The sequence below is a fragment of the Formica exsecta genome, unplaced genomic scaffold, assembly GCF_003651465.1.
Source record: "Formica exsecta isolate Colony F162 unplaced genomic scaffold, ASM365146v1 scaffold30, whole genome shotgun sequence".
Taxonomy (NCBI): Eukaryota; Metazoa; Arthropoda; class Insecta; order Hymenoptera; family Formicidae; genus Formica; species Formica exsecta.
In genome coordinates, this window is record NW_021850257.1 from 988,440 (window position 1) to 1,000,837 (window position 12,398).

General features: G+C 36.4%; 2 protein-coding genes across 8 annotated transcripts in view; one reads left to right on the forward strand and one right to left on the reverse strand.

The window, feature by feature from the left end:
- Positions 1 to 7,120, reverse strand: part of LOC115237591 (IQ motif and SEC7 domain-containing protein 1) — a 49,189-nt gene extending 42,069 nt beyond the window's left edge. Inside the window, exon 1 of the mRNA XM_029810736.1 lies at positions 6,568 to 7,120. Within this exon, the coding sequence (XP_029666596.1) occupies positions 6,568 to 6,806 (239 nt within the window). The 5' untranslated portion in view covers positions 6,807 to 7,120. The remainder of the gene's footprint in view (positions 1 to 6,567) is intronic.
- Positions 7,121 to 7,601: 481 nt separating this feature from the next.
- Positions 7,602 to 12,095, forward strand: LOC115237617 (myotubularin-related protein 14). 7 transcript variants are annotated; one of them, XM_029810785.1, is made up of 7 exons: positions 7,602 to 8,990; positions 9,077 to 9,657; positions 10,156 to 10,475; positions 10,539 to 10,959; positions 11,076 to 11,266; positions 11,333 to 11,432; positions 11,512 to 12,095. In XM_029810785.1, the coding sequence occupies exons 1-7, from the start codon at positions 8,904 to 8,906 to the stop codon at positions 11,642 to 11,644; spliced, it is 1,833 nt and encodes a 610-aa protein (XP_029666645.1). In that variant the 5' UTR covers positions 7,602 to 8,903; the 3' UTR covers positions 11,645 to 12,095. The 7 variants fall into 7 exon arrangements, with proteins under 7 accessions (XP_029666645.1, XP_029666638.1, XP_029666640.1 ...); XM_029810778.1 differs by having other exon boundaries at positions 7,602 to 8,079; positions 8,439 to 8,990; positions 11,076 to 11,432; XM_029810780.1 differs by having other exon boundaries at positions 7,602 to 8,079; positions 8,628 to 8,990; positions 11,076 to 11,432.
- The last annotated feature ends 303 nt before the right edge of the window (positions 12,096 to 12,398 follow it).

Below are 12,398 nucleotides of genomic sequence, written 5' to 3' on the forward strand. Positions count from 1 at the left end.
TGACAACAAAAATATTTGCTCTCTCTCTCTCTCTCTCTCTCTCTCTCTTTCTCTCCAGACTCCGACATCCGATCCGTTTAGATATAAATAGTAAGATTTCCAGCACATGGAAAATTTTGCATGAAACGGGAACAGATTTCCCTTGAACTTTCAATTCACTCATTCACGGCGGCATATTTGTTTTTAAATAGTCGCTGAGCACCACTGGACAGCTACAAGGCAACGATTTCATATACAACATTCTGAGCTGCTGATTGTGAGTACCTTGCGAGGATGCAAGATAGTGACAGTAGCGGCAGTGACGCTTCGTTGCTGCGAGCGACAACCTTGGCCGAAATGCCAAAACCTACTTTATCTGGTAATGCGATTTACCACGCCTGCCATTAGACACGCGGCGCGAAAAGAATTTCCAATTTCTCGTTAAATCGATTTCTTTCAGTCCGACCCCGTATTCATACTGAATACGAACCGCGTAGCTTGTTTAGTCTACTTACGTCTGTTTGTACAATTCGTACGGCAAATTCGAACCTTCGTCGTTAAAAATCTTAATTGACAGAAATTCTCGGAAAGAAATTGTGAATCAAATTTGCAATATAGTTCTGAATAAAATCAAATCTTTTTACAACGGAGAAACTAATTTTACACACCGAAAAAAAAAAAAATTGTTAACTTGACTAAAACCGTTCAACTAATTACCATTTTTTTAATTGAAATATTTATATAATTAAGTCAAATATACGTCATGTTAGATTTAATATGTCTTATTTGACTTAAATATATAAATATTTCAATTAAAAAGATGGTAATTAGTTGAACGGTTTTAGTCAAATTAACTATTCTTTTTTCAGTGCATATACAATTTTTTTTTAAACCCTCAATCATAATGAATTAGTTGGACGTGGAAAAAACACATTTGGTAATTAAAATTGAAGGATTTTAAATACGAAACAAACAATGTTATTATATTTGACGCTTTGCAATTCTCGCAAATGACTGATTTCAATTAAGCAGAATAGAATACCTTGTCGCGTGTGTGGTAACGCGAGAGAGAAGTAGGATTAAAAGTCTAAAGTTCTCTTTGCAGTGGTCCACGAGAAAATAAACTATTTTTGTCGTTGTCAGATTGAGTGAGGATGAATGAGTGAGAAAGAGAAAGAGAGAGGGAAAGAAAAAGAAAAATGCAATCTTCTCGACAAGCGATGACAACAAAAATATTTGCGCATTCTCTCTCTCTCTCTCTCTCTCTCTCTATCTTTGTGATGTGTATTTTTCCTACGCATATGCATTACGTTGATGATTAGCGATTTCGACCGTCGATGCTAACCGACCCCAATTAGTCACGCAACGAGCGCAACTAATCGTTTCATTGGAACATCGAAATTGTACTTTGAAACCGTCGTGAAAGCCTTGCCTACATCCGATAAAGGCGATCAAGAGTCAATCTACGCTTAAATGTTATTCAACGGAGACAAAAAGAGCAAGCGAGGCAAAACAGCTCTCATAGGATGCAATCATCAGCACTGTGTGCGCGACGAAAAAAATTGCACGACCTTAAGCGCAATCTTACTGTCACATACGTCGGATACTTTCAGAGCGTCTAGTTAAACCGATCATGAACGTAATTAAAATAATTTGATATAATTAAATATACTTAGAGAAATTTTAAAGTATCCACGAAACCTTTGCAGCTATAATCGTCGGCGCGCGAGTAAAGGAGAGAGAGATCGTTCCCTTGTTCTCTAGAAAAATCTACGATCGCTTGTAGGGGACACTGTGTGAAGAACTAGACATAGGAAAACTCTTGTCGCCGTTTAGTAAGCTCGAGTGTGTGAGCGTGTCGTACGAGAGCCTCGTTTTTAACATGTTCGTACCAGATGTAAGAGAAGAGACGCGAGCGTTGTTGGGACAGCGAACGTTCGCGGCCACTTCTTGGAAACATAAATCTCTTTTCGACCAAGTATTACGTCTTTCCAAGCCATAACCGTGTCGATTCTCTCGCTATAGACGAGGAAACATTCGACGAAACCGCAACCGATTTGTTGCAGAATACGTAAAATTAAGCGAAAAAGCGTGTAAGAAACATCCTCGAGGAACTGCAAAGTATGCTCTCATCGCATGCTCGAAAAACAGATGAGTCACTCGTCTCTCTTTTATTTGTGTGAATAATTTTTCAGCATTTAAATTACTTTTTTTCATCTTTGTATAATCTCCATAAAATTAACTAAACAATTTTAATTATAATCTGTTAACGTTTACAAATGTCTGCTCATCACATTACATTATAAAAAAAAATACTCAGGTTATTCGAATGGAAAAAAAAAAACATTTTATTATTTATATTTATAACATCTTAGTTTTTTTTTTTTCGCGAGAATATAGCAAATTTACAGAAATCGCACCGTCTTTTCATTTGATGTTTACCTTGATGAATTTTAACCTTGATAAGAGAATTGACGTCAAAAGGGAAGACTTGCTCGAGAAAAACTGTTTGCGCAGCTGATAAAGTTAAAAATAAGACGCGAGAAGTACAATGAGATGTGTTAGAAATTGATTACTTATCAAAAAACATGTGTGGAGGAAGGAGGGGAATTTCGTTGAGAACGCAACGGTAAAAATCTGAAATTTGTATGATACTTTCAACGTCAAGCGTAATAAATTGCTGGATACAATAGGTATGTATACCGGATGCATCGCGAGAGCGAGTACGCAAATCTGTGTCAAATATCGCCCAACCTCCAAATCGTATATACAAGGGCAACCGCAATTATGTGCGAGATATTTTTGGCATGACCGGTCGACCTCGTCACAATATAATATTGCAATCGAACATTCGCGATCCTTTTTTTTTAACAGACAAAATACTACGCAAAGCTGTGCTTTATACGAACAAATAAAAAAATAAAAAAAAAAAGAAAAAAAGAAAAAAGATAAACGGTCTCTCGCTCCTCTCAGATGGCCCGAAATGCGCCGACACAATCCAGGAATAAATCAAGCGCGTCATTTGCGTCACACACGTGTTTGCTCGATTAGCATTTTGCGAGTAGCAGTAGTTTCGCGCACGTCCCGCGATATACGATATACACAATTGGGAGCGCGAGATAAAGAGCTCACACGCACACACATGAAAATTTTTTCGAAGTTCGGGGGCAGGAAGGACCGGTTCTCTGCAACCCAGATGTATTAAATCACGAGCGTAAAAAGTTGGACGGATTCAAAGCGAAGAAGAGATCTCCTAGCAGGTCAATAGGATGCTTCAAGGTCACTATTTCGGACAGTCTCAAAGATCTCCTTTTTTACCGCCACGATTACTAAGCATTTATATTTACGGCGTCTGATTTTCCCTTTTTAAAACCCGTACAAACTAATCTGTCAGCTGAGAGACTATGTATCGTCGTATTGCAATAGCAGTGAAAAAAGAATATATTTATATATAAAGAATTTAATATTATAGAAATTAATATTTTCAAAAATATTTTGTAAATATAAAATGTAAAAATATTTCGTAAAATATATAAAAATAATATCGAATGCATTTAAAAACATTTTTAAACAAAGTGCTGCGAAATATACATATAAATCTTTCTAGCTCGCGAATAAAACTTTTTAAAAAATTTTTATCTATGGTATCGAACCAGGAAAAGTATATGAAAGGAAAAATTATGTATCCGTGAACTGTCAGGACAAAGATTGATGGCAGGAAAGCCACGAGGAATTACAAAGCATCCGATGTAATTGTTAATTATTATTACAGCATACGCAGCGCGTATCACGGTTATATCCTTTCTAGAGACTATCTTGTGGGAACGTCTTACGTGTCGTGCGCTTACTCTCTTCCAGATGGACGATACGTATGTGATTACTTTACCGGGTCTCGTTGTGTGTCTACTATTCCCTACGTGTATACTCTCACGACAATGCATTAGGGGAATACAACGCTTACGAGCTCGACCCGTACGCATTCGAGTTATCCTTATTAAGATATAATACAATTTTATAATGTGCGGTTAAATTAAACATGGACATTCATACAATAATTCCTCTATTAAATTATTTGTAATATTTGTGAGATTATTTATGCCAGATGATTTCTGATGATACATTTTAAATCGAATATTTTTCTGAAAATCGAAAAAATGTGGAATAAAATGCGAAAATAAACCATTGCAAATTAACTTAAATCGTTCTATCGACAATTTTTATCTCAATTTAGTATCCCGTTCCATCAATAATTCGATCGTGTGTACAAAATTTCCGTTTTTTTTACCGTTGCATTTGATTTCAATGTGCGCAGAGGATACGAGATAAACTTTGCGCGGAAGTAAATTATATCTAATATATTCCACAACATTTCGCATCCACATCGTATCGTATTATCGACTAGGCGGTTAGCGCAGTCTCTATCTGTAATTCGATGACACGGACACAAGGTATCCCTCCCTCCCTTCTCCCCGTCTGTCATAGATTATCAATTTGTCTGTTGTACGCGCTTGCAACATTGATAGCGGCGTACACGTCGTCTGTTTCATGTTCGCTTTAATAACACGCATTATCGACACGGTGTACGCGACAGCATATTAAACATTCACTAGGAAAATGTCAATATACAAACGACAATGAAATAAAAACACGCGGCTAAGCTTAACGGGATGACGAATCATCACGGCTACTCATCGAGTAGCGACGTTTCTCATATTCGTAAAACGATGAGCGAATGTAGAGCGCCTTTCAAAATTATCAGGCACGTATTTCATTCTTTATAATATCCACGCCATGATGAAAATAAATTTTCTCCTAGCGAAATGTTTGAGGCACCTATAGTTCTCGAGTGATTGAGAGTAAGAGCTTGAAAATGAGACAAACTAAAATCTTGGAGGAAATAAATTACATACTTCGATTAACGTCGAATAAACATCACTTCGATAACATTGTAATTTAAAACTTATCTAGAGATATCGATATACAATGTTTAAAAAATTCTCACATGGTGATAACCTTCCTCGACATTTCCGATAAGAAAGGATCGTCGCGGAATTAGTTATTATTGAAGGGAAATAATGCGATATTAAACGCATTAATCTCGCGTATTAAACCAACGATCAACAATTGAGAAAAGAAACTAATCCTTTATTTGGCAGGAATAAAATTGAAGCTGAAACTTTTGATCGACAGAAATGCAAGAAAGTAAAAATAACTAGAAATATAATAAAAGAGATATTTTCAATTTTTATTTCAACTTTTTGGACTGATCCATATCTTTCAACCGTATTTTTCAATCGTCGAAAAAAAAAACTGCCTGTGCTGTGACAGCTTACGATGCTTAACAAAATCGATCAGAATTCGATTAATGGTCAGAAGCAGCAACATTGCCGAATAGAAAGTCAATCTAATGAGGCGCATATCGTGTTTTATTGCGTACGCGAATCGCGTCCTCCGATTCATGGATATCATGTCAACTCACTCGCATCATGATATAGCTATAGCTGCCAGAGAATTTGTACGAAAATGCGATCGCACGCTCGCTGCTGCAATATCAATCTCGCGGTGATTGATATTTGATGGCTTTTTTTTTCTGAAGGCAGAGAGAGGGATGGAGGAGAGAGGGATGGAGGGGAGGGGGATGGAGGAGAGCAACGTGACGTCCTGCGACTCGCAGGAAGGGTGAACCACCCTTCTAACGCAATTCACGCTAGACACTCTAACTATAATAGGGTGGACGGTGGAGCAACGTGAAAACTGGAAAATGAACAACGATGGAACGCATAAATGCGAGAGCAAATCGCGAATAAATCAGTGCAGACATTCGTAGAAAAAAACGCGCGGGAAAAGGATGCGTGTGGATCCGCCCTTTTTAGATGCAATTTCTGCGCCTGCCTCACACCTCCTTCTTCTGCTTGAAAAGCGCGAATTAAAAGGAAGAAACGCCATACTATAATTTTCTGTATTTCCAGTACTTTACGTTTAACAAAAACAAAAACAAAAACAAAAAAAAAAAGATAAATTTTTATAAACTTTGCTATTTTTCATCACATTTTGATTTATCTTTTTATCTCATTTTAAATAGCAAAAGTTTAAAAGAATGCGACTGGACAGATCTCTTTTTTGTTAGCTTCAAGAGTCGTACTTTTTTTTTTCTATCTGAGCAAAAAACCGCGCGCTACATACTTTGTATTGTTCGGATATAAAAGGCGTAGGAGATGTGCATGCAAAACGCGAACGAGGATTAACGTTATCGCGAATATGAAAAAAAAAATATGGAGGTCGCTTTTGCCGGTAAATTAATTTCACCGCAGTCGAATCTATTGTTCTTCTCGCTGCTGCGAAATCGTATCACACACGTTTCCGCGCGTTCGGAATAAGAAGAAGAAAAAAGAAAACGTACAAACAGACGCGTTGTGGAGGAAAAGAAAAAGAGTGAGGAGAAAAATTGCCGCAAGATACAGAGATCGGAGAAGAAAAAACGTATCTGTATATCCGAGTGTGATCGAGAGATTTCAATCTCGATCATCGAAATATCCCTTTTCGCAAAGCGTAGGATTAAAAAAAAGAAACGCAAGCGGACGCACGTACCTGTCATCGTGCAGACGCTTGAGATCGGTCATCTCGCGCTCGAACTTAAATTTTGACACCTCGCAGAGCAGGGCGTCCCGTTCGCCGACAACCTCGGCGAGCTCGCGCTGCAGCCTTTCGATCTCGGCGTACTGGCGACTGATGAGCTGATTCTTCTCCTCGAGGATGCCCTCGACGTCAGGGTCCAGGAGAGCGCCCGGCGGCGGCGCCGCTGCCTCGCCGTCGAGGATCGCGCTCATAACTATTTGTTTACTTTCACCGATCGCGGTCGCGCGCGCGCGCGCGCGTGTCCCTCGCAACTCCCGTCGTATACGACGCGAAAACGTAACGCTTCGCGGGTTTCCACCCCACGTCCGGGAAAACGTCGTCGCGTTCGACCCCCGCGTAGTTTCACGCGTGAGGCGCGCGTCGCCGATTTACGACGCGCCACGACGAGTCACGAGACACCATATTACGACAACGATCGTATACGTATACGTGATCACGTCACTGTAACCCGCGAGATCATCGTCGACGAGGCACGCACGACGCGACAGCCCCTCATTGTACACTCGCCATATTGCGAGACGAGCCGCGGCCGCGGATCCGCGTTTCCCAATCCCAATGTCGGTTCGATTCCGCCGGTTCGTCGCGTCAGGCGCGACGCGCATGCGCGCGCCGCCGATCAGCTGAACGCGTGGCGTCATCGCAAGTCGCGAGCTCCAGTCCGGTATCCGCGTGCTCTCTCGATTACGCTTATCGAATATCGGTATTATCGATACTAACCGACATAACATAGTTGAATAAAAAATAATATTTTGTCTTTTCGAACATAATGTCTACATTTATTTGTAATAACGAAATATAACCGTAGAGCGTGAATCTACCGGAATCACATATGCGAAAAACACCGACGTCGCGATGACCATGGGCGCGTTCCATTTAACGCTCGCGAGTATCACCTGTCTATGTTTAACTTTCGGTGAACAACAAGGATGAAATGATATCGTGAGTGTTGCGGTCGTCAAGTGGAACGCGCGACATGAAGGATGGTTGGGGAAGGAGGAGGGGGAAAGGCGCGGCGCGTGCGTCTCGCCAGATCTCTTTCTCGACAGTAACCTCACAATATCATTAAACGGAAACGTGATCGCGAGATATAATGCCTAACGCCGCGTGTGTGTGAATACCGTTTGTAATAAACACCGTAATAAAATTCAAACGTGCCGAAACGTGAACAAAGAACGTCGTTTCATTTATCTCGACGAAAAGTGCGAAAACACCGCTGGCATCTTATTTTTCCACGGAAATATTTTGAATTCAATTTCGAATAGTCTCGGAGGAGGGAAAAAAGAAATAAGGCACTCGCGTCGAATCTCTAAAAACGCGAAATTCTAAAAATACGTCTCATCGTTATTACAAAAACACAAGGTTGTATAATAATTCTACCAGTATCGTAGTGTCCGTTCTTACGTTGTGCGCAAAGAGACTTAAATGCGATGCATGCTTTTGGATGACACGCGGCAGTGTCGACAGGTTATACACGTTTTCCTCTGTTCGCGCGAATAATTTATTATGTCTCGCTATTGCTCTTTCGATTTCTCATGATTAATAAAAAAAAAAACTGTTACAAAGTTCGCAAACTTTGAGTACATTGTAGAGAGAAAATTTCGATTATTCTTCACTTTTTCATGCATTTTTCCTTGCATTATAAGAGTATTGAGTTAAAGAGAATTAAGAAGAGACAATAACGGAATTTTCGAAATATGCGACCTTTCGTTAATCGAATAACATGAGCGAGCAAGTTTCATAAATACACATATATACATACATATATATACATATGTATATGTATATATATGTGTGTGGGTTTTGAAAGTTTTTGCATTGTTTAGATAATTACATATCGACTTTATAATTGTTGAATATTTTGTCAGTAAATGTGGTAATGGTCATATATATTTATAGTAGAAAACATTCTCTCAAAGAAAATTTTATATAACGATAAAATATATACATAAACAATTAAAACTATTAACATGTCTACAAAAGTAATATTTCATTATATATATATATATTAAAAGATTGTGTCATCAACATTTGAAGATGAATAGTGGTGAGAAAGATTTGATGTATGTCAATTTGCAATGCCGTGTATGCAAAGTCTGTATTTGCAATGTGTGTATACCTTAAATATTGTGTTTGCGTTATGTTTTTGCCATGTAAGATATTGGCTAATAAATAACTAATGCCTTGTGAGTTTGATAATAACAATTGCAAGAAATTAGTGCCTCCTTGGGAAGATTTTTCAAACAACATTTCTACAGCAAGTTGGAGAACGCGTCTAGCTGCGAGAAATCATGACTGATATTAATATAAATACTTTAGAAGATCTTATTACATATTTTGCAAAAAACACCTATAAGACCAAGGATGCAGATGTTAAAGTATGTAATTGTTCTATAATATTCTACAATTGTATATGTCAGTACTATTAAACTTTTTGTGAGATTAATGATATATATTTTAACAGACTCAAGAAATTATGCAAAGATGTATGCTGCTCACATCTTTTGATTATGAATATTACATAATCGACAACAATGAAGGCAGCCTTTGCGGACATTATCCTAGATATCTTATCATATTGGAGCATGATAAAATGCGAAGTTCAAAGAAATGTGATTCACCACTGCCAGCGCCACACATTCGAGAAAGCATACCCGAATCTATATATTTAAGGAATAATCTCCAGAAAATGATAGTAAAGTCAAGATTTGCCAGATGTCGTTCAAGATTCCCTGTGCCAGTAATACTTTACAAGGGTAGATACGTATGCAGATCTGCAACATTAGCCAGTAGTCCAGAAATGTTTGGTAGAGCTGGATTAGATTTCTTACTATCTAGTCTAGCTAGCAGCAGTATCAGTTCTACATCGGCAATTCCATTGGAAGACAACAGTCTAACGCAAGCTGCAAAAGGAGTTATGGAAGAATCGATTATTGACATGAAAAATAAATTTAGATTTTATGATATAGAACTCCTGAAGAATCTTAATGTAGGAACCATCATTGATTTCATGGTTGAGAAGAAGAAGGTCAAATATGGAATGACGTAAGGATGCTACTAATATAACATTTTTCCTATTTCTATTTATTTTTTTTTTTTATTTGTGTTTCTCGAAAAACAAATGATTGGAGGGAAAAGAAAAAAGAAAATTATCATAAAACTTTATTCAATAAATGCAAAAAATTAGTAATATAATTATTATAGTTTGAAAGAATCATAAATCTATAGAATTATAAATATAAATTCTGTATAATAAAAATAAAAGAAAGACGGCTCTATATATTAAGACTATTTTACTAAATAATTAAAAGATGGATCTACTAAAGATTATACTTTGTAATAATAATGTTTAGGATGAAACATTATAGTTTTGAGAAGAGAACTGCATACACAATAGACAATAACTATTCCAATAAAGAAGATGACCATCTTTGCAAACACAGTAAAGTTCCATAATAATAGTTCTTAGCCTGAGCAGTCTGTTTTATTCTATGAATCCACTTTTAGAGGCCCTTAAACAGAGCTCTTTTGTTCGGTACTCAGCGTAACTTCATCGGAGAAGGTAGACCAAGAGAGAAGGTACAGCGACTTTAACCTCATTTCACTGCCATATCCTGGATGTGAATTCTTCAAGGAATTTAGAGACCAAGATTATCGATCAAAGGGCTTGGTATTTGACTGGTGTCAGAATTACGTGGACGCGCCGATCTATGTACCTGATGACTTCGCCTCCAGTCAATTACGAATCAACTGGGATAGATATACAGAATGGGATCTAGTCAAATTAACACAGAATTATTTAAGATTAATACTAAGATATTTGAGCGATAGTAGTAAAGGAATATTGATTCACTGCATCTCAGGTATGGATATAGAATATACAATATATGGTATATATATATATATATATAATATATTATTTATAGGTTGGGATCGTACACCGTTATTTATTTCATTATTGAGAATTAGTTTATGGGCAGATGGGGTAATTCATAAGACGTTAAATTCGTATCAATTACTTTATTATACTATCGCCTATGATTGGCTGCTTTTTGGACACGATTTAGCAGATCGGTTAAATAAAGGAGAAGAGATATTCTTCTTTTGCTTTGATTTCTTAAAATATATTGAAACTGAACACTTCAGTATACACAAACATTACGAGAGAATGACGAGGCCTAGCGATTCACAACCGGAAAATTCCACGATAAACGCCGAATCGTTTGAATTTATTTCAGCTCCTAATTTCAGTTCATCTAGTTCTATTGAACAAAATAGTGAAGATGGTGAATCAACAGCTGTATTTTTCGATAATTTGGATAATCAAGATGATTCTCGAAATAATGTGTAATTATTTTTATTATTTGTTTTTAAGCATTATTGCTAAATATTAAAATATTATAACATTTGTTAAATATTATATTATATTCCAAAACTTTTATACATATCTATATTTATTGTAGGAGTATTGCATCTGGGACACTTAATGTGTCTCCAAATAAAGAAGATGGTACCACTCAAGGATCGCGTTTATCTTTGTCCGCGAATCGTACATCTCCGATTGGGGTTCCCATACCGCACAATACTCGACGGATACGACAACGAAACGATTCAACATCTTCAGGCGACTCGTGGCAACTGGTAACAGGGACAGGTAGTCTATGTGGTTCCACATCTGTTAATGCTGCTTGTATGGACAATGTATTAATTCCTGGTTTAGATTGTAAGCCTTCATGTGCAGCTTGCACAACTCCACGCACATTATTAGGAAATGTGAACACAAATGATGACGAAATTACTGCTCATGTACCATCCATACAGTAAGTTTTCGATATAAATTTTTTGACTGTGTTAATTTTTTTTTAAATATGTGAATTGCATTAAAATGTCTTATTTTAGACGTAAGGAACGATTGCGTTGCCTCCGAAATATATTTTGTAAAGCCTATGGACCTCATGGATTTCGATTGAAGGATGAGGCAAGTGGCATTAGCCAATATCTTGGAAATATTGTTGGAATGACTTCAACTTAACGCACATCCTAATGACTGAAATATTGTTAATTTTCTAAGAACATGAATTTTACAGTCGATTTTCTTTATTCTAAAATTACTTCAGAAGAATTTGAGCATTTCAAAGATTTTCCCTCAATCTTCACTCTTTTTCTAATAAGCAAAATGAGAAAATATACACTTTGTTTTCACTCACTTTTTTAATCTAACATGGTAAGCTGATATCTATATCTATGATTGAAGTGTTAGCACGAAAAAAAACATTTGTTTTAATATTAAGAAAACTTAGAATAGAGGAAATTGACTATATTGTTAATAATACTTATGTTCAATTGACAATTTTATAAATTAAAATTTATAACATGAAAATGAGACAATTGTACATTATTGTTTTTCTCAAAAATATTACATATAACATGATGTATGCAAATAATAGAATAAACTCAATATTTTTGTATATGTCTACATGGAATATATATTAATAGAGTTTTATCTCTCTCTCTTTCCATATAAAATTAGGATTAATTTTTATTGATTGGTCACCAATATCTGCATAACTTTACACAAAAGAAAACATTTAGATCAATAAAAAAATTTTTAAATATATTTTATAAGATATCTTAATAAATCTTCTAAAAAGAAGATAAGTAAAATGACTTCTTGCTGAATAAATTATTTCATTTTTAAGATCAAAATGCCATTTGTTTTAAGAGTTTATTTAAAAAAGAATTGTGAAAGATATAGTTAAAGTTCTTTTTACATTGTTGTATATATA